The 23,810-nt window shown below is 43.1% G+C and overlaps 1 protein-coding gene across 3 annotated transcripts in view; it reads left to right on the plus strand.

Moving 5' to 3' along the window:
• The window catches only part of arnt2 (aryl-hydrocarbon receptor nuclear translocator 2), a 376,808-nt gene that overhangs the window by 53,974 nt on the left and 299,024 nt on the right, over nt 1-23,810 (plus strand). For all 3 annotated transcript variants that reach the window (XM_084307418.1, XM_084307419.1, XM_084307420.1), the window contains exon 2: nt 2,220-2,331. In XM_084307418.1, coding sequence (XP_084163544.1) covers nt 2,220-2,331 — 112 coding nt within the window. The remainder of the gene's footprint in view (nt 1-2,219; nt 2,332-23,810) is intronic.

Raw genomic sequence — 23,810 nt, forward strand, 5'->3', positions numbered from 1 at the left:
ATAAAGTGTGCATGAAATAATAGGGGAAAGAAAACGTTAGGAACTTGTTACATTCACCCACACAAGGGCTGAGTAAATCACCCCCCCCCCCCTCTTTCTCACACTCTCCCAGCTCTCTCTCTCTCTCTCTCTCTCTCTCTCTCTCTCTCTCTCTCTCTCTCTCTCTCTCTCTCTCTCTCTCTCTCTCTCTCTCTCTCTCTCTCTCTCTCTCTCTCTCTCTCTCTCTCTCTCTCTCTCTCTCTCTCTCTCTCTATATATATATATATAATCTCACACACACACACACACACACTTCAGAAACAAACATAGTATCAATGAGAGCATCAATAATACACCTGAGGGAAGTCTAGTAAAAAAAAATTATAAAAAAAAGTTTGTGAGTTAAAAGAAATAGTGGCGTTAATAGAATCGGGCGATAACGCGTTAATACCGCGTTAACTTTGACAGCCTTAGTTATTACACAACAAGTCATTACACATTTCACAATTGTATAGAATACTATTCCAGTGTTGTGGTGTGTTATGATGATGATGATGATGGGGGTGGTGGTAGGGGGACAGTCTTTCATGAAGGTCAGTTCAGTGATGGCTCTGGGCCCGGTCAACGCTGTTTTTAAGGCCCTGTAGCACCTTCCAGAAGGCAGCAGAGAGAAGAGACGATGACAGGTGGTGAGTTGCATCCTTCAGAGCGCTGCTGGCTCTGAGGAGGCAGCGTGGTCTGAAGGTGTCGTCCAGTGAGGTCAGGGCCCAGGGGACTGTTCATAACTCTCTGCAGAGCTCTACTGTCTGCTGCTGAACAGTTGGCATACCGTGCTGTAAGGGCTTGTGTCCACACTACAGCAGACGTTTTATGAGTTGTCAGCTCCTTTCTGTCATTCATTTCTATGCTACAGACGCGACAGGCGCACTCCTTTTCCCAGCGCCGGCCTCGTGTTTTAGCGCTCTCTGCGGCAGCGTTTTTGGGCGGAGCGCTCCCAGCGCCTAAAGTTGAAACTAGTTAAACTTTTGGAGAGGAGCGCCTCTCATCAAGGTAACTCTTTTCGACCGACCAATCAACATCGAGCAAGTGGCAGTCGCGAGACTCAGGAAAATGCTCTGAGCTTTTTTTTTTTGCTTTTCAAAGCGGTCCGCCTTGAAAAAAACGTCCGCTATGGACACAAGCCCTAACACAGTCAATGTACTCTATGCAGCTTGGGGGAGGTACAGTTATTGGCAGGGGAATAGTAGAAAGACATAAATATAGGCATTGGCAATACAATTTGATCTGAATATAACAATATACAGTGTAAACAATATAATTAACTCTGAATATACAAATATGAGAAAAATAACAAAAACAAAAGTGCAGGTGAGCCTGAGGGTTTGTATGCCCTATCGGTCATAATATACAAGCTGCCACTAATGATTATTGATTCATCCAACAGTTATTTCATTGATTAATTGGTGCATCTAAACTACTTTCACCCCCAAAATAAACTCAGGCAATTGAACATTTACATTTATGTGATTTATGTGAATGTGAATTTTGAATGTACACTGAAATCTAGCATGCACTGGCTCTTTATAGAGCGCTTTTGAACAATCTGAGTGCTTCTGATTGAAATGATTAATCTTCATTAATTATTTTTAGCTGCGACCACTCTGTCGGTTGGTTGGTCCACAAAGTTCTCCACCCTCTAGCGGCCATCGTTTTCACCGTAGGGTGCAGACATTCTGCATGGAGGTTGTGTGTGTGTGTGTGTGTGTGTGTGTGTGTGTGTGTGTGTGCGTGTGCGTGTGCGTGCTTCCCCTCTCCCCATCAATGATAACATTTTACACAAAGTTTGGTCATGTTACACAAATGTGCATGTTTGGCAATTTGCAGGAACAGTTAATCAGCTGTCCTTTGGGTCATGACCAACATTTCCACAAAATCTGCTTTTTGCGATAGGCCACTCCCTTTGCCACACCCCCTTTTAGCCAATTGGCATGAAAACACACACACACACACACACACACACACACACACACACACACACACACACACACACACACACACACACATATGTCACAGACACACACAGCCTTCGGATTCATTCTATTCAGTGGATTAACCGTGACACCCCTAGTTGTATCCCTGTTTGTAATGCTGAACTGTTAAGGCACTAGGAATCTGTAACTGCTGCAGTGTAATATTAGTTATGTGTAGGCTGCTCTAATGTCTACTGTTCTCTCTTCCAGAGATGGGTAGCGAGTTGCCGGGGACGGTTGCCATGCCCGGAGCGGTGGGGGCGGGCCAGGTGAGGATGGGCGGAGCCATGCCAGGCCGAGGGGGCAAGAGGAGGTCAGGAGGGTGAGTATGTCACAGCTCGGATATTATGGGGTGTCTCTGTTCCAGGCAGAGAGAGCCTGGGGATCTGAGAAAAGGAAAATCCACTATAGAATAGAATTCACCTCTGTTTGCGTCTCTCCATTTTGGTTGCCGTTTTTTGATGTGAGATTAAACTAGAGCTCAGTGGCAGGTCTCTCCTGGCTGCTACTCTCTCCTTCCTTATTCAGGAGACCAGCGTCTCACATCCTTGTCATCTTTTCATCTTCAGCGGAATTTAATCATTTAATTTCTCTTCCCATGAAGTCAGGTGTAGAACCGTCCACATGAGAATCACTAAGGAATAAAAGAATAATAGATTACATAGATTCCATGGGACAGGGATTGGTGTCATATCTACAGTATATAGGGCTGACCCGAAAGCTTTAAAGCTTCAATTGTTGCAATGGTAATCAATGCCAAAATCAGTATTACATTTGTTTGTACATTACATATAGTACATACACAGTTATATACATTGTGAACATTCAGCGAGCACGTGATTCAAGTTGGTGACTCATAATTGTCCCCCCACTTTTTGTTACTTGTTACTGAGTGAACCTGCAAATAGATACTTTTAATTACTTCAGAGAAATAATAGAGCTTGTTAAACTCTTAGCCAATCACATGCTGCACGTCGCACTGTGGCACTTTAGTTGACCTCTGAGCTGGAGAGAACAACAGAGAGAAAGAGGAGATAAATTTAGCCTGCGGTGTTATTGTTGTCGAGCCTGCGGTTCATTGTTGTTGAGCCAAGAAATGAATGTTGTTCATGGCAGAATGGAAATGCATGTTGTTTATCAAATGCGGATGTCTGTAGTAGGGCTGCACGATTTTGGGAAATAATCTAACTGCGGTTTTTCTGACAGATATTGCGATTGCGATTTTCTGACAGCATCATCTGGGCCCAGGAGTTCAAAACTTTTAATCCCTATCTGATCGGATCAGATTTGGATTAATTCATTTCCACTCATTATGAATTGAAAATGGGGGACCCTGATGTAAACAAGACGAAAGTCTTTCTCTGGTCTGCATCCCCTTAACAATTGTGTGTATTGAGCCGTACTGTATTGTACCCATTCTGCAATCTGTTAATAAACATTTTCAATCAATCAATCAATCAATCAATCAATCAATCAATCAATCAATCAATCAATCAATCAATAGGGATTACACGTTTTGAACTCCTGGGGTAATCAGAAGGTTCCCGGTTTTATCCCGGCTCCTCCCGAGCAAGACACTTGAGCAAGCCACTTAACCCCTAACTGCTCCTGATGAGCACCTTGCATGGTTGCCTCCGCTGTCGGTGTGTGAATGTGAGTGAATGGGTGAATGTGAGGCATAAATTGTAAAGTGCTTTGGATAAAAGCTCTATATAAATGCAGTCCATTTAGCATTTAGTGCATGATCTGCGTGCACCAGCTGCACCACTTTTCCAGAACCTCAACCTCATAACTGGGCTCTGGCATCAACAAACTACAGATGTAGCCCGTAGGACGGTCCACCCTGCCGAATGATTTCCGGTGGTTGCCGTATTAACGGTGTCAACCAGTAGGGGTGCTGGGGTTATACCAGATTACTTTTCGTCTCTAGGTAAAGGGGCGGGGAGAAAAGAAAACGTGCCGTGTTCTCAGCTTGAATACACAGCGCAGATGCGCTAGCAGACTGCTTTCAAATGTCCAATCTAACAAATTTAGTTTGTTCATAAAATGCTTAAATATATGAATATATTAATTCTGATTCTGTTGATTATAAAAGAGCGTCGAACCCCTCTAATATGCAGCGTGAATGCACTCGCAAATCGAGGCAGTTTTCTCATGTTGCATACAATAAAGTATTTGAGCACTCTCTTATCTGCCGGAGATTATTCTCATCTTAATCCCTTCTCTGCCAGTACTGTAAGTCTATGGAGATGTTCCCCTTCTTTGCAGGGCTATAACTTTTTAAATTGTATTGCTAAATTGACATTACTATGGCCCATTCAACATCGATTAGCTATTGTTCAGGGTGTAGGAACGTTTTACTTTTTCATTCACACATTCATATAGAAATACTGTCTAGAGTATAAATATGTTTTTATCGTTTTCTGCAGTAATTCCTAGAACGTGAGATATAGCCATTTATGCATATACCGTAATTCCTCTAATAGTAACCGGGTCTCAAATACAAGCCGGGTCTCTATTAATGGCCGGGTGCGCTCTTGAGCTAAGCAATTATAAGCCGGCCTCCTAATACAAGCCGGGTTACTAATATACTGAGCTGCATACTGAGCTAGTTACTTGATTTCACTTTGAAAACGTTGAAATGACCAGTGACCACCTGTAATTGCACTGTTTACTATTTCATACAGTACTTGGTTTCAATAAAACATACAGTACTTGGTTTCAATAAATGAACCCAGTACATTTTACTGGGTTCAAACTGACACAAAATGTTGATTTATTCATTATGATCCGTTTGAAAATTTGAAATATAGGCCTCCCTCTTATACAGGCCTCCTCCTAATACAAGCCTGGTACCCGCTACAGTTGAAACAAATACAAGCCGGGGTTACTATTAGAGGAATTACGGTATTACATCATCAAATGCAGTTTGCTAGCGATTGACGTCAGATTAAAATGTTCAATTGTACAAGGTCCTAAACGTCATGACTCATCATCTGATGTTGACCGGACGGGGGGGGGGGGGGTCGTTTATAATGCAATGACCGACGTTAAATGAATCATGTAGTATGGGTGATATATTGATCATAGCAGTTTGTATCGAAAATGGTAAACAAACAGGCTGAAACTCAACCCAGTCTCCTCGTAGCGTTGGGTGATGAGTGTGGAGCAAAAAGATTGCTATTATGGGATGTTGATATATGCGATCCATTTCCAGGTTGTATAATACTATATACGTCCAAATAACGTTGTTTATTGAATTATGGCAACCGATCGATTATCCAGTGTGTCGAGATGGAGTCCCGCGAGCGATAGCGAGTGGCCGGACGAAATATGGGTGAGCACCACTTCGGGCCGCTCACTTCCGGTTTTGGCAACTCGCCGATCGGCCACCAGATGGCGGTCTTGAACCGTTGGAGAGTTGAGAGGAGATCTACAGCACCCGTCAAATCTCCGTGGGTGAAATATGATTGCCATGACAGATATTTGAAATATTGATCTCAAAGACGCTGTACGACGTCATTGGCAGATTACGCATGGCGGAGAATGACGTCGTAACACGTCATTGGCGATTAAAGGGTTAATATATAATTAGGTCTTTCGTTTATTTTCTAGGTGAAGATAATTAGAAAAATATTTGAAGCATTTTTGAGTTAGGTAAATAAATGCATAGCTCTTTCTCCGTTCTCCGCTTGATATAATTAATCGAGTTGCAAACAAAAGGCTGTGGGCTTTCAGAATATTTAGATTTTATCATCAAATTCAGATGATAAATAAAATGCTTGTAGATTCATGATGACAAGCAGAACGTCGCAATTTAACAGGGCCTTTTCTTTCCTCCTCCAATTCATATATTTAAATCTAGGGTTTGTGAAATAATATATATTTTTGTATCTACTTTTTCTCCCAATTTTTCAATTTTTCTCCCTTCCCCAATTTCGTATTGTCCAATTCTACCCTCCCCTGTCTCGAACGCTGTTCCATTTTTGTTTTTGCAATGTGGACGAAGCCTTGCATCATGTGTCCCCTCCGGTACTCGAGGAGGCAGCCGTCGCATCTTTTCACCTGCACAGCGCGATCTCTCAGCGGCGAGGGTCTGCGTGGGAGGGACACGCCGCCCCCGTCGCTTCCTGATTCTACTGCGCAGGCGCACCAACCGACCTGTAGGAGTCGCTGTCCACAACGTCCGATCCCCACCCACCAGCTTCCCACCCCCTAATACTGCCAATTGTATTAGTATGAACGACCAGCCAAGCTGGTAGCAACGCCGAGAGCTGGGCTCGAACCCAGCATATCCTGCGTTGGTGGCGAGCGCCTTGCCCACTGCGCCACCTAGCCGCCCGTGAAATAATATTTCATGATGATCTTGTATCTTAATTTGGGAAATATTATCTTTGGAAAGTTGTGCTTCAATCAGCGATTTATCTCGGCTGCTCCCCTACATTTTCAAAAGCCTTGAGAAAGGTTGTCTTAACTTCATCATCATAAGTTATGAATGTCAAATTGATATAAATATTATTCATGTGTGCTATGGCTTTCGAGACCTATTTCTGAATCCTGTGGCTATCCATCAACGCTGCAAATCGGGATCAGTTCTGTCAGGCTTTGCGCCTCCTGGTGGCATATAACAGAACAGCAATCAACCTCAAAATCAACCCCGTCGGCACCGCGGTCGAATGGTAGACAGTCCTAATGGCTGTAACTGTACAGATTTTCACTTTCATCTACAAGACTTTACTCTCTTTACTTTACGTTACATAATACATTTAATAGTTTTTAAAACATTCCTTCATACAGTTTAATCATCTGTATACTCCTTTATGTACCAATAACATGGCAAAATCTTCATTTGCAACACAGAGGAGATGCTTTATGGAATTCAAACTTGCACACAGTCAACAATTCATCATATCTGCCCACTAAAAAAAAACATCTTAAAAAAGCACTAATTACTTCTTAACACTATGGGTGCCATGGGTTAAATTCATTATATACCATAGGTTGCCGGCTCTATTTGTCTATGGAGAAGTACCCCTTCTTTGCATGGCTATAACTTTTTAAATTCTATTGCTACATTGCCATTATTAGGGCCCATTCAAAGTCCTATATGTATTGTTCATTGTGTAGCAACGTTAAACTTTTTCATTCACATATTCATAGTAAAGTATGGTCTAATGTATAAGTATGTTTTCATCTCTTTCTGCAGCTTTCTCCAGAACGTGATATATAGCCCCAAATGCATTATATTGATGATGAAATACAGTTTGATGGCAATCGGGGCGATATAAAAAATGTCAATTGGACGTACTTCTAGAATGATCTACGTATGATCTGATGATGACCGGATGGGCGGGGGATCGTTTATAATTCCGTGGGCAGCGTTATATCATTCATCTAGTGTGGGTGATATGTTCATCATAACAGTTTATATGGAATACGATCAAAAATAACGCTGAATCTTACCGTATCCTCCTCGCGCCGTTGGGCGATGAGCGTGGAACAGTCATTTACCTATTATGGTATGTAGAAATATCGGGTCCATTTCCAGCTTGTATAATAGTATATATGTCCAAATCATGTTGTTTATCGAGTTATTGGCAATCGATCGCTATGTATTGTGTCGAGATCGAGTCCCGGGAGCCAAACAGAGTGCCATAGCACTTCCTGTTTGGCGATTGCGCCGATCGGCCACCAGATGGCGCTCCTGAACCGCCAGAGAGCTCAGTGGGTCCTCCTGGTGGATCTCAGGCCAGCGGAGGGGAAATATGAATCCGATCGCAGATTTTTGAAATATTGATATAAGGACGCTGTACAGCGTCCTCCGGCAACTTGAGCATGGCCGGGAATGACGCTGTAAAGCGTTTCCCGGCAGTCAAAGTGTTAAAGGTGTCATGCAGTGCTATTCCTAGCACTATTTGGGCAACTTTACACACTTCCTGTGAGTCTATGTAACACATGTGTAATATTTATTCCAAAAATAATCATTGTTTTATATTTCTAATCTTGTACTCAAAACCAGCATTTTTCAGCCTCATGAAAGCAGGCTATTATTGGCTTGGCTCCACCCACACTTTGAGTGACAGCCACCCACCAAATAGCTCCGCCCATCTCCCCGTCATTCCATCCAGGTGGAGGTCTTATTGATTGATTGATTGATTGAAAACTTTATTAACAGATTGTAGAATGGGTACAATACAGTACAGCTCAATACACACAATTGTTAAGGGGATGCAGACCAGAGAAAGACTTTCGTCTTGTTTACATCAGGGTCCCCCCTTAGGTTTCAGGTTACATACAAATATGGTATGTCATAAATATAGAGATGTAGCAGTACTGTCTATCTATATATATATATATGTTACCACTATTTGTAAAAGCCACAACCACGTTACCATATTTGTAATAATGTAAATCATTGTGTCGTTGTACATATTGTGTATACATCGTTAGAAGCTAACATAGGTTCCATCACTCTGAGAGTCCATGTTATGAACTATTACCACAGATATTTTCAGTTTTCAGGGTTGATCTAACAGTTTTGATTATGAAATCTCAGTCAAGGGTACCACAGGTCCTCTTCTCAGACCTGTGGGGCAAAGCACTGCACCATGCAAGCTACATGTCGCTGCATGTTGATCAATAGTAGCCCACTCGGTGCATCACAGTGGGCTACTATTGTGCTAACAACATGCTGCGACGTCTAGCTTGTTAGCCGGCATGAATACCCGATTTAAAATGGTTCTCTCCTCTTTGTATACCTTTGTCCTCACAAGTATTCTGCCAGGGAACTTATGGACACGACAATAGTAGTAGTTATAAGGTGTTTGAGCTTGTAACGTTAGTTAGCTCATAGCTATCGTGGTACACGAGAGCTATGAGCTAACTAACGTTACAAGCTCAAACGATAGCTATGAGCTAACTAACGTTACAAGCTCAAACACCTTATAACTACTACTATTGTCGTGTCCATAAGTTCCCTGGCAGAATAATTGTGAGGAAAAAGGTATACGAAGAGGAGAGAACCATTTTAAATCGGGCATTCATGCCGGCTAACAAGCTAGACGTCGGGGTATGTTGTTAGCACAATAGCTACCAAGCTAAGCTACGTTAGCTTCTAACGGTGTATACACAATATGTACAACGACACAATGATCAAACACCTTATAACTACTACTATTGTCGTATCCATAAGTTCCCTGGCAGAATACTTGTGAGGACAAAGGTATACAAAGAGGAGAGAACCATTTTAAATCGAGCACTCATGCCGGCCGACAAGCCGGACACCGCGGTTGTTGTTAGCACAATAGTAGCCCACTGTGATGCACCGAGTGGGCCACCATTGATCAACATGCAGCGATGTGTAGCTTGCATGATGCGTGTGCAGTACACAGGTCTGAGAAGAGGACCTGCACATGATAGCAACCGGGAGCGTCGCGGAGCATTCCTAGATCCACTTCAACCAGCCGAGCGTCGGGAGCTCCAGCAGCTTGTCGATGTGCTAATAGCCTGGAGCCAGCTACCGTTAGCTTGCAGCGGCTATTAGCACACCGACAAGCTGTGTAGCCAGCAGGCTGAATGCTCCGCGACGCTGGTTGAAGTGGATCTAGGTAGCCAGCAGGCTGAATGCTCCGCGACGCCCCCGGTTGCTAACGCCGGCCCCGGCTGGTGCTAACTAGCTAGCGATCGCTCCCGAGTCCCGAGAGCTAACGCCGGTCTGTCTGTCGAAGAATGGAGGCGGGCATTACTAAAACCACAGAGCCAATCACATCACCGTGCGCTATAAACAGCGCCCTGTGACGTGCACCAGGTCGTCAAATCAACATGACCTGATTTACTAGAGGCAAACAGGGGATGGGCTGTAGCTGAGGAATTCGTCAATATAGTATTTAGGCCCAAAAACACATTGATACGAACTCCTATTACTATAATACAATGCTAGAGACTGAAAAATGACATTTATAACGCATAGCCCCTTTAATAAAAAACATTACAATATTTTATATAATATAAATATTACTAGTTATTTTCTTTGGTTTTCTTACTTACAATTACTGTATTTTTCATCTTGTTTCTTGAGAAATTAAATTAAGTTGTATACATTTTGTTCTACACATTCTATATAATTATATGCAAATAAAAAACATTTATAGAATAAATAAACCTAATGCAAGACACCAATTCCATACACACACTGTAAGCCTAAAAGAAGCCAGCTCCCTCAAAGGCTAAACTAGTCCCAGCATTTTATGCACATTGGCAGGTCAGTAACGTAGAACATCCTCTGTAGACATGACTTGGCAAAACGGTGCTGGAGGCAAAGCGCAGTAACCTAGGAGGGACTTTTCCACTTTAGATCCACACACGTTTCAGATGTTATCTGAGCTCTCAGACGGTCCTGTCAGACGGAAAGCTTGCATATGAAATAAAACCTGCACAGGTTTACGTTTTGCACACGTCCTCCATGACGCACGCCGTGCGGGATAGATGACTGATGAAAGACACAAATAGAGTACTGGTGGATATGCCATATTATGTGTGTGTCTGAGGGTTTTCTCACCAAGCCGCTTGCTGCATCGTTAATAAACTATCGATTTATATGGAATACATCGGTTGAAAGCAGGGCTGACCTTCGAATTTTTTTTGGCAATCGAAGCTTCGGGGCCGAGCTTCGATTTTAATTCGAAGCTTCGAATTAAAAAAAATAATTAATTCATTTTTTTTTTTTATATAATATATATATATATTTTTTTTATCTTATGTTGTGGGACTTGTACAGCACTTTGGTAAACTTTGTTGTTTTTAAATGTGCTCTATAAATAAAGTGGATTGGATTAATGAATTAAGTAGCCCCTTTCGTGACTGTGACGCAGCCAACACGGCTGTGTGATTTAATTCAAGGTGGATCGCTGTTGTCGTTTGAACAACTTCAGATTTCATGGGAACTACCAATCCCCCAAATCAAGAATGTTTAAGATGAATGAAGTAAGATTTTGATTATTTGAAATATGGCCTGTGTAGACTAAACTATGCACAGAATTATGTCAGAATTACAAGGTCCGGATTCTACATGGTCCGGCAATGTAGACCTTGTAGACTCCACTACAGACCAATTATCAGTGAATGTTCATGCATTTTTAAGAAGGGCTACTTCCACAAAAAAACAAAGAACTCACCAAAACATCTCAGTAGCACCTTATCTAAATGTTCTATTTCATATATGGAGATTCATATTTATTTATGTATTGCATGCATTTCTACATTTTATTTCCTATTTTGTTTATTCATCCCAGTATCTTTCTTTCTTATGTGTGGAATTCTACAAGGCATGATGTAGGTGTATATGTGTTTGAGGATGATATCCTTCAAACAGGCAATAGTGATGATATAATTTGGGCAGTGCTGAGCTGGGTTCCTTTCCTCCAGTGTATTTGTCCCCGGCCCCACCCAATGGCCCCATGCACGCACACACACACACACCGAAGTAAAACTAAAAAAAAAATGATTTTTTTTTTGAATTTATTTTTATTTTTTTTAAACTTCGATTTTTTTTTAATGTTCGAAGCTTGTGCCATCGAACGAAGCTTCGAAGCTTCGAAGTATTTAAGAAAGCCCTAGAAAGCAAAAATTGCCCATGGTCACAGTTATCTTGCAGCGGCAAAGGATATGCCATATTTGTCGTATTTATTACAGTATTATAATAATAATTTAATTCCAAGGATGTCTGTAGAATCAACGTTATTATACGACTTAGACTGCTTTTCAGAGTTGTAAATTCTGAAAAGCAGAAAAAAAACTCAAAGCCTCTTTTTCTTTCTATCAAACATTCATACTCCTTGTCATCTTTGCAGCTCGCAGCTCTTTTAGAATCAGATATGCATATGTATGTTGAGTGGTTTAAGATAATATTATAGTTCATAATTATTTAGAATGTGATTCATTCGTTGGCACTAGTTTAACTCATACAGCGCCAAACCCCGAGATTTCTCGTGTTTCAAATCCGATTTTCCCATTCTAAACACTCGCGCGGACCTCCCTGGCACCGCTGCCTACATTATAATTGCAATGGCGATCGGATCCCGACAGGTGGCAGTATCACCTACCTTTTGAACTGGGTCTCTCAGTTGTCTCTCATGGCGCTTTTACACCGGCAGGGCTCCAGTTAAAGCCCCAGCTCCATTCTGGAGCCTTTGAACCCTGGTGCTCTCTGGCGAACCAGCCCACGTTTACACCTATTTAAGCAGAACCAACGTTCCACCGTCTCCGTCATCAACGGGGGGCGTTACTCAGGCGGAGGTAAACATAATGCGCGGAGAAAGGCTTAGCGAGCCTCAGCGCGTGAGTGCACACACACATGCACTGTATACATTTGAAATGAATCGTTCCAGCAAAGTAGTAGTAGTAGTTTATTTGTCACGTATAAAGTAGGCTTCTATTATTCAAATTAGTGATCCACTAAACATGTAGCGATTTCAAAATGAGAGTTGATTAAAATGTATTGTCATTATACAGCACAATACACCCTCCAACCAGAGTGGATAAAGGAATTAACGTTAAATAAAATAAAAAAAACAAGAGATTTGAACCTGGGACCATTGGATGCACAGGCAGCCGCACTAACCAGTTGAGCTAACGATCCGACGTTAACTGTGACCGACTAATCCATACTTTACAATTGTCAAGAGCCAATTGCACTTGTCGTCCAGTATTGGCATTAATAAATCAGATGTCATGCTAATATGTCATGTTCTACAGTAGGACTTACTACTATGATACCCATTAAAACGAGTAATTAGAATAATAGAAGCCTACTTTGCTGGAACAATTTAATTTGTGTGTGTGCGCTCGCGCGCTGACTCGCTAAGTCTTTCCCTACGCATATTAATTTTTGGAGCATTTCTTTATCCACTCTGGTTGGATGGTGTATTTGTATTGTACTTCTGCTGTATCATAACAATACATTTGAATCTAATCTTGTTTTGAGATCCAGTCGCAAATCGCTTCCTGTTGAATGAATCGATTGAGTGCAATGCCGACTCTCTACTTTCCCCCGTTTACGCTCGTCTTCACAGCCTAAAATATGACACACTGCCCACTGATGATGTCACGGTTCACGAGGAAAAACCAAAAAAAAAATTCTGTGCCAGCTGAGCATCGATTTGTAACGTTCTGAACCAATTAATCCCGGTGTGAACGCGCCGGCCGTTGCGAGATTACATTCGGGAACCGGCTCCAGCACAGAGCCCGGCCGGTGTGAAAGGCCTATCAGTGCCTCCGGCTGCAGGAATCCCCTCCCCCTCAAAGTGAAGCAGCACACAGCCATCTGTCGCCGATGTGCTTGCCTGAAACCTATTGTTTTCCGTATTATAGCCAGGCCCAATGCACACCAGTAATGGCGATCGCGATGGAACTACCTTCTGACAAAGGTAAGGTCTATTTTAGGTCTATTTTACCGAACCTAAAACATGCTTTTGTATTGATCACAGCGTCGTATTTTACCGAACCTAAAACATGCTTTTGGTAACGATTGCAGCTTCGTAAAACAACCCCCCCCCCCCCACCCCCCCTTGATGACTTTGTGAAGAAACATCTATATGGTATATACCAGGGGTCGGCAATTAGGTTTGCCCACGGGCCAAATTTTCCCCAAGCCATTGTGTGACGGGCCAATGATAAGTGAACATTTTTTAACTGTAAAAAAAAAACGACATATACATGTTTGCACTGTCTTTTTTCTATTATAAAGTGCCTCTCACACAGTGCATTACACATGAACAGATCAGTCATTTGATTTTAATGCAGGTGCTCTCATTATAAATCGAGATCAGTAGGGTGCATTTGATTTTAAGCACCACGGCGGGTGTATTATACATCGAATGTATTATTATTATTAAAACACAACACTCACCGGCATAATGCAGGCAGCCCTGCCCTGGACTTATTGTTTCTGCTTCGGTCCTCAAAAATCCATGCTAATAACATGTTAAATGTCCGCTCGCGTTGAATGCCCACCCAACTTGAACACAGTTGCTTGCTCGTGTTGCCATGTCAACAAGCGAGAGTCACCGGTTGCTTATTGCGAGAGTTACCTGTTGCGATAAACCCGTATTTTAAGAATGACTCCTGTTTATTAAAAATAAGCTTTATAGGTCGTAGGCTCCTCTTCTGGCTCATCATATTTCCCCGTTGCAAAAAAGTTATTCAAAGACGTTTGTTTTGTTTTTGCAAACGTTCGCTCGCCGGCATCCCAAACGCGGAAGTGAAAGTGAAATTCCATTGGTTCTCCCAGTCCATGTGACCATTTCTAGCATTTCAATTGGCTATAGTGACAGCCATAGATATGATGAATAGATAGATACAGCTTCAAAAGACACTCTGGCGTCAAGACGAGTGAATATTTCCTGCGCGTAAAATAAACATCATATTCTCAAAATAACCTGACGGGCCAGAAATTATTGCTGGCGGGCCCATTTCGGCCCGCGGGCCGCCTATTGCCGATCCCTGGTATATACCTTTGATTTGGAAATAATATAGCTTTCAGGCAAGCAACCCGAACGATTTGCGCATATGCACATAACACGTCATATCTCGCGATCTAGAAAACGAGACTGGATTATTTTGAAACGGGGTTGATGTTTAGCATGGTATATATAGCGCACAAACGAAGGTGTGTAGAAATGAACTGGTTTGTCCCTGTTGGACTATAAATAGTGCCTGTCAAATGAGCCATACTATTGTCTCCATAGCTATAAGACAATATAATATAGAATATACGATGGGTCTGCAAACATCGTGAAAATGGTCAAAAAAGCTGGCTCCAGGGCGTAAAGATGGAAAAACAGTGTGGCAGTGAAAGAGTTAAGAACGCGCTGCCTCTATTCTATAAAATAATCCATAATGCAGCGAAGTCTGTGACAGATGACAGCTAATCCAGTTGGGGGGGGGGGTTAGGGGCGGACACAAGAGCTATTGGTCACACCTGACTGCCAAGGTGTTAGAGTGCTATAGGTTTGAGCTCTCCTCTTCCACACCTACAGTACAGTACACCTGAGTGCCAAGGTGTTGTCAGACTTTAGATAGTGCTCAGATAGTTTATTGTAATATGCAACGTGATAAAACTGCTTCGCGCTGCGTACTAGAGAGGGCTCCCATTTATAGGCAGTTTGTGTTATTATTAGTTTTAATAAAATCATGGAACATAATTGTTTGTCCATGTACCTCAGCAGCAGGCTATTATGAGCAAACAGCAGGCTATTATGAGCAGACATTTTGATTAATTATATCAAGTGGAGAACTGAAAAATTCTGCACTACTGATGAATGAAGTTATTTCAGAAAGCACTGCCTATTGAGTAACAGACAAAATGCTAAATATTTGCATGAATAGAACAAAGGCTGGGGCGCGTCCGCACACACACACACGACATTTGTTAAATTGGACAGTTGAAAACTGTCTCGATCTGCGAGCCTGGCACCGGCTTTCTCCCCTCCCCTTTTGCTAGAGATGAAAAGTAACCTGGTGTAACCCGAGCGCCCCCTACTGGTTGATACCGTTAATACGGCAAACACCGGAAACCTCTCGGCAGGGGTAGGTCCTAAGGGCTACATCTACTGATACAAACTAGGGCCATGATAATATCACATCACAATATTTAGTCTTGACAGTATAACAGTATTTGACTGTATTTCGTTTTCCAGTACAAATTATCAAGGTGCTATTTAATAAAAAATAGTCTTTAAAAATATTTTTTTTAAATACAAGGAAAAACATTTAGCTAAAACGTAATTTTTTTTAACAATATGTATTTGACAGCATAGTAAAAATGTATAGCTTTGCATGGATCCATGGCGGTATTCTTTGATATTCAGTCTACCTCCCAGCTCCTAACACAAACTGACAGTGCAGTGATGGGGGAGGGTGGGTGTCTGAGGGGCGAGGGCAGGGGGAAGAGGAGGGGGAGCACTGTGCATCAGTCCAATTCCATGTTAACCTAATCCTCACAGGACCCAGTATTTGCTCTGTGCTCCGGCATTAGGCCTACACAAACATGAATTCATAATCCACATCTGGATGCAGGCAGTATGGCGTAGGAACAGACACCAGGGACAGGTCTCGTCTGACTATCGTTTTATTTATTCATTTAGCCGCGCGGGGTGGAGACAAGCACGGCTGGCCCCCTGAAGATACACTGTAAAAAATTACCCCTGAAGAAACTCCCAAGACTATAAGATACTGTAAAAATGACCCCTGAAGAGATAATAGATACACTGTAAAAGATTATCACTGAAGAGACTATAATAGTCACACTGTAAAAGATTATCACTGAAGAGACTATAATAGCTACACTGTAAAAAAGATATCACTGAAGAGACTACCAAGAATATAAAATACACTGTAAAAAATTACCCATGAAGAGACACCTGAAGAGACTACAACAGATACACAATTATGACTAGTATGACTAGACGTTTTCATACTATCAAGATTGCATGATAATGTAAGTTCTTTAAACATATACTTTTTTCTTTTTAATTATGATTAAAACATTTTATAAAAGCATGTCATATGAAACAAATTAAACTTTAAAACTTGCAAAGGTATCCACCAGTCAAGTAAGCTCATTTGGCTGCAAGATAAATGTACCTAACATCTTGAAATGCCAGTAATTATAAAAAATTTAATACATTTTTTGTATCGATATATCGCAATGTTTTGCATGCCGATATTATGTCAATACACTGATGCCAAAACAAAACTGGTGTTGATACCAAATATGGTATCGTGGGGCCTCTGGTGATTCCCACCTCTACCAGTGATTCCAACCAGTGTCTCCTTCCATATTTTCTAAAAACAATACAGTCAAGAGAATAACGATCGTCAAACACGTAACCACAGAAACTAATACGACCAGGCTGCCACATCTCGACAAACTCTGCAGTCTGCTGTATTTCCTTTTTCCACTGATATATTCTATATCTACTCAGTTGACTATTTCTAACTACTCTCTCCCTTCATTTTGCTGCAAGGCAGTAAGGCTGTCCCCGAAGCCTGTTTTTGGGATTCGAACTTCGTCAGGGTTTTTCGAACGAACGTTCGAACCTTCGTTTTTAATAAAAAAAAATGCTAAATAATTTTTTTTTTAAATAAATATCCTCAAACTAAATCCTCAATTTTAATAAAGTGATTAATCTGATTAAATGAGTCTCTTTTTTATTAAATCAACTTTCTTTAATGAATATAACTTAGGAGTTTTTTTAATACTATAATATTAGTGTAGCCTAATCTTTATCTGCAACTGTGAACAAAAACCCCATTGGTTTAAACAGAATGAATAGACACATAAAATAAATATAATATATATATTTTTTTTATTAAAAAAAAATCGAATTTTTATTTAGAATTTGAATGTTAACGTAACAAACGAACGTTCGAACATTCGGGCTCAGCTTTACAAGGCAGGGAAATTCTCTGAAAGATCTGTAGATATAGTGAGTAGGACTCCTTTAGGTTTCATATCTTTGTATATTGAAAGCCTTTCTCCTGTATATATGAATACATAAATAAATGAAATATGCTTGGTAAGCCTCAATAGGAGGTAAAAGCACTTGCTTAGCACATATTCAGCACGTCCCAAGCAGGGATATCAGGGAAGCGTCTAGTCATCCCAGTCTTACTTTATTCATGTTGCCTTGTGCATATTTCTGCTGTCGGATGGAAACCTTTTATCTCCAGAAAGTGTCATTAACCTGTTAAGCCCTAGCCATATTTTCAGAAAATGCACCTAAAAGTACATACCCAAGTAAATGGAAGATTGCTCCACTTCTACAAGGCCCATTTGCATGTTCCTGGTATCTAGGGACATCTATGGACATCAGGGAATGTATTCCCACTGTCAGAAATATTGTGTCTGTTACTATGCTTGAGTAAATTGCAATGAACCAAATGAGAATATAAATTATTATTTATAATAATACATTTAAAAATTGCCACTGAGCTCATTCAGCACTTTCTCAAAAGTGGAGTTAGTCATCTGTACTGCTCAGACAGGCAGGCAGGCAGACAGAGAGACAGGCAGACAGGCAGACAGGCAGACTGACAGACAGACAGACAGACAGACAGCCAGACAGCATTCATGGAAACCATGCATACATACTGCATCCTGACAAGACAGGCTTGATTAAGAGGGGAGGGGGAGGGGGTTTAGAGAAAGAGAGGGGGGTGTAGAGAGAGGGGGAAGAGTGAGCAAAAGAAAGATACAGTATAGAATGCAGAGAGAAAGAAAGGTAAGGGAGAGACAGCAGAGAGGGGAGATATCGATGGAGAGAGAGAGATATGAGACAACAGGAGATGAAGGTGTTCTGTTTGCTGTCAGTGTTGTTCAGTTGAGCTGTAGGAGAAAGACGTCACGCCGCTCTTTATGATCACATCTCAAAAATCCCATTGAGCTGACGTGTGGAGACGAGGTGATGACCTCCTAGCCCTCAGGGTGGAGACGAGGTGATGACCTCCTAGCCCTCAGGGTGGAGACGAGGTGATGACCTCCCTCAGGGTGGAGACGAGGTGATGACCTCCCTCAGGGTGGAGACGAGGTGATGACCTCCTAGCCCTCAGGGTGGAGACGAGGTGATGACCTCCTAGCCCTCAGGGTGGAGACGAGGTGATGACCTCCCTCAGGGTGGAGACGAGGTGATGACCTCCTAGCCCTCAGTGTGGAGACGAGGTGATGACCTCCTAGCCCTCAGTGTGGAGACGAGGTGATGACCTCCTAGCCCTCAGTGTGGAGACGAGGTGATGACCTCCTAGCCCTCAGTGTGGAGACGAGGTGATGACCTCCTAGCCCTCAGTGTGGAGACGAGGTGATGACCTCCTAGCCCTCAGTGTGGAGACGAGGTGATGACCTCCTAGCCCTCAGTGTGGAGACGAGGTGATGACCTCCTAGCCCTCAGGGTGGAGACGAGGTGATGACCTCCCTCAGGGTGGAGACGAGGTGATGACCTCCCTCAGGGTGGAGACGAGGTGATGACCTCCCTCAGTGTGGAGACGAGGTGATGACCTCCTAGCCCTCAGGGTGGAGACGAGGTCTGTGAGGACCTCCCTCAGGGTGGAGACGAGGTGATGACCTCCCTCAGGGTGGAGACGAGGTCTGTGAGGACCTCCCTCAGGGTGGAGACGAGGTCTGTGATGACCTCTCAGGGTGGAGACGAGGCCTGTGAGGACCTCCCTCAGGGTGGAGACGAGGTCTGTGAGGACCTCCCTCAGGGTGGAGACGAGGTCTGTGAGGACCTCCCTCAGGGTGGAGACGAGGCCTGTGAGGACCTCCCTCAGGGTGGAGACGAGGTCTGTGATGACCTCCCTCAGGGTGGAGACGAGGTCTGTGAGGACCTCCCTCAGGGTGGAGACGAGGTCTGTGATGACCTCCCTCAGGGTGGAGACGAGGTCTGTGAGGACCTCCCTCAGGGTGGAGACGAGGCCTGTGAGGACCTCCCTCAGGGTGGAGACGAGGTCTGTGAGGACCTCCCTCAGGGTGGAGACGAGGTCTGTGAGGACCTCCCTCAGGGTGGAGACGAGGTCTGTGAGGACCTCCCTCAGGGTGGAGACGAGGTCTGTGATGACCTCCCTCAGGGTGGAGACGAGGCCTGTGAGGACCTCCCTCAGGGTGGAGACGAGGCCTGTGAGGACCTCCCTCAGGGTGGAGACGAGGTCTGTGATGACCTCCCTCAGGGTGGAGACGAGGCCTGTGAGGACCTCCCTCAGGGTGGAGACGAGGTCTGTGAGGACCTCCCTCAGGGTGGAGACGAGGTCTGTGAGGACCTCCCTCAGGGTGGAGACGAGGTCTGTGAGGACCTCCCTCAGGGTGGAGACGAGGTCTGTGAGGACCTCCCTCAGGGCATCATGTCTCATACAGGGTTCCCCTCTCTCTCACTGACAGGTGCAGCCGAGGTCTGTCTCACACAGAGCTCCTGGAGGCTCGTACTCTTAACACCTTCTTCTGGCCCTTGCTCAACCCAGTCGTTTATAGATGTAAAAGTACTGTAGCAGTCGATATATCAATGAAAACAAAGATATACCTATACGTGTATAAATAATAGCCTGTATAAATTAGGGCTAATGAATCATGATTGGTAGATTTGAGCTTCCATTCCAGTGCCACTAGCATTGAACTCTTTGGCATCACCTACAGTATTCCTGCAGAAACATCCTCATCCTCCACAGACGTGCGCCCCCCCCCTCTCTCTCTCTCTCTCTCTCTCTCTCTCTCTCTCTCTCTCTCTCTCTCTCTCTCTCTCTCTCTCTCTCTCTCTCTCCTTCCCCCCCCCCCCTACTCCACAGTAGGGCTGTCACATTATTTAAAAACACGAGATTCGAACTTGAAGGGAGAAATTCGATTTTTTTTAATAAATTAACAATAATTTTAAAAAGAAAAAATATTATAATAATAGTAATAATAATATTATTTAATTATTATTATATATATATATATATATATATATATATATATATATATATATATATATATATATTAAACTAGATAAGACTTGTGCACATCTGGTTGGACCCCGACTGGAGGTGCAGGTCAGCGCAAGAGAGATAAATAAACTAAAAGGAGAAAACGGGCATAGCACCTGAGGAAGCGATAGCGAAACGCGTTGTGCAACAATAAATAAGCAAAAAAGAGTCCTGTGGAGTGTGCGGTCCCTTCTTTCCCTTGAAGGTTTTCTCCTTTTAGTTTATATATATATAAAGAAACTGTCGGGTCATATAGGTGAGACTGTGCTGAAAATAATGATACCAAACATACCATGGTAAAAACTTTAGACTTTTTTAAGGTTTAGGTTTAAAAATAAAAATACTTTTTTTACACTGAAATTCGAATTCGAACTTGTCTACAATTCTCCAACTAATTTCGAATTCGATTTTTGTTAAAGTGACAGCCCTACTCCACAGACGTATATATATCTCTGACCTGACAGCATCTTGTTGATGATTAGAATCATGGCCATTATTTAAATCAGGGGATACACATTGTTTACTAATGTGGCAAATGTTCTCTCTTTCACCTGTTGGGCTGCTATCATCCTGCATTCTCTTCTTAAAGTGGACTGTTATCTAGCCAGCTATGATATAAACTCTGCAAGGTTTAAAATCGGTGTTGACGGTTGACGCTAGTAAATTAAACGTTCAGTCGTTATGGTTGTCATGGTGAAATGTGCTCATTGCACTGTCCAGCACCAACGTGCCTCCAGAGTCCAGAAAGAGGCTCCTGTTAGGCTAGTGTACCAAAATTCGGACTTCGATACCGATACCAGCCTAAGTATCACGATACCGATTCTAAAACAAAACCTAAAATATCAGGAAAAGTTATGGAATATATTATTAGATGACAGGACATGGACGGTTCTTTATACAATCATTTAGTTGTAACTGTTTTGGGACCAACTTGGTTGTAGCAGCTAACGTCAGTTTAGGTCATGGCACTGTCACATGTGCTCCTAAATAATTTTTACTCCCACTGTTGAGTCTTGGCTTTAGGCAGAATCACTATATATTTGTGCACACAGCATAGCAAATGCTGCAGTCATAAAATGGTTAGGAAAAGTTAGTCACAGGGGTCTTAAATAATGTTTGAATAGTAATCCATTTTGTGAATACATTTGTTGAAACAACATCTTTGTTGGCAGACGACTCCTTATCAACATTGCTATCTAACGTTAGCAAGCTAAGTGTGCATAGCGTGACCTGTGTAACGTTAAGTAACTTGTGTTCCGCTGGGAAAGACTGTTTATGACTGTATACAACTTGGTTTAATCAAAACGTCCATTCAGAAACTTTGTATTTATGAAATAAGACATTTGGGGATGTCTGACTATTTTCCCTATGCTCAGTCGACACTGTTGGCACGCCCACTACGCAAAGCGTGCTCTCTCTCTCAAACACACACACACTGCTCCAGTCAAGCATCCACTCAACTCATAGAAAATATGCAATTATTCTAAAAGTATCAACACTAATAAAATGGAGTATTGAACCATTTTTAACACCTGGGTATCGCAATACTTTTCTAGTATCGGTGTATTGTGCAACCCTAGCTGAGGCATGTCTTTCCCCTCAGGGGTGATGATTGCTTTGTATAGGGTATACCGTAAACCGTATGTGTATGACTTGAGCCTCTTCCACAGATGAACCGGGGGCCTTTCTGTGTGGAGTTTGCATTAGGGATGCACCGGTATGGTATGGGACATCAGTTCAATACCAGGCTAAAATAGAATCAATATCCAAGATCAAATCAAAGTGAAGTGACTTGATTTGCTGCATTTTTGACACATTAACTCTCTCTAATGGAGAAACATTTATTATATCTCAATAATCTGATGGTTCAAGTCTACACTGTTCATTAAAGGTAATTGATCAGATCGGTACTCGGTATCGGCCGATACCCAAAGCCCAGGTATCGGTATCGTTATCGAGACCAGAACAGTTGCATCGGTGCATCCCTAGTTTGCACAGTTTCTCCCTGTGTTTGTGTGGGTTTCCTCTGGGTACTGTGGTGTCCTCCAACACATGCACAGGTTCACTTCTGCCCACTAGTGTCCATAACCAAAGCACAGCAACAGGAGTTGGAACCCGGGTGCCTGCCTGCAGCCGCCCACTGCCAAGTTAATGTGTAGATTAGATCCAGTGGTCCTCTAGTGCTGAGCCGGCTCCTCTCACCATTAGGCCAGCCACCAGCCCGCCTCAGTCATGACGTTAATATGACAGTAATGCCGCGCAGGGCGCTGGCAGATGGCAGCTACGGGACGCTGACTGCCAGGCCCCACGGCCAGGCTTCAGTTAAACCAGCGCCCGGCGCTCTGTAATGCGTGGAACTTGAGATCATTTCTCATGACAGCAGCCAAGTGCTTTATTCAGCCCCTGCAATCAGATTGATTTGGGCCAAGCGGAGGTCCCGCCAGCGCCGGGAAGAAGTGGTCTAGTGTTCAGAGGCGTGAGGGAGTCTGATGTACGGCTTTATAAATACACACGTGGACATGGGCAATCACACTCCCACACACACACACACACACGCACGCACGCACGCACGCACGCACGCACGCACGCACGCACGCACGCACGCACGCACGCACGCACGCACACACACACACACACACACACACACACACACGCGCACACACACACACCCTGTACATGTGCACAAATACAGTAATCTTTCCTCTAGTGGGCACTGGGCTCGTCAGGCGGTAGGGCATGAATGACAAAGATGAATGACACTCCCTCCGTGTTCCAGGGCAACAACAACCTCTCGGCACCAAAGGGGCAATCGCTCTGAAGTCGAAACATTTTCTACTCTGCAGTCGTGTGGCAGGCTTGCGTGTGCGTGTGGACGCGGAAACTCTGAATCTTTTCATTGAAAATGAATGGCACGCATGTTACTTCTGTCTGAGACACAGAAGAGGAGGCTTTTTATTGAGACAGTAGGAAGGCTGAGAGGGAGACACAGAAGATTCTTTATTGAGACAGTAGGAAGGCTGAGAGAGGGACATAGTAGAGGAGACACAGGAGAGAAGGTTCTTTGTTGAGACAGTAGGACGGCTGAGAGAGGGACATAGTAGAGGAGACACAGGAGAGAAGGTTCTTTATTGAGACAGTAGGACGGCTGAGAGAGGGACATAGTAGGGGAGACACAGGAGAGAAGGTTCTTTATTAAGACAGTAGGGCAGCTGAGAGAAGGACAGAGTAGGGGAGACACAGGAGAGAAGGTTCTTTATTGAGACAGTAGGAAGGCTGAGAGAGAGACACAGGAGAGAA

This window comes from Notolepis coatsorum (genome assembly GCF_963971535.1).
Source record: "Notolepis coatsorum genome assembly, chromosome: 2".
In the NCBI taxonomy this organism is placed as follows: Eukaryota; Metazoa; Chordata; class Actinopteri; order Aulopiformes; family Paralepididae; genus Notolepis; species Notolepis coatsorum.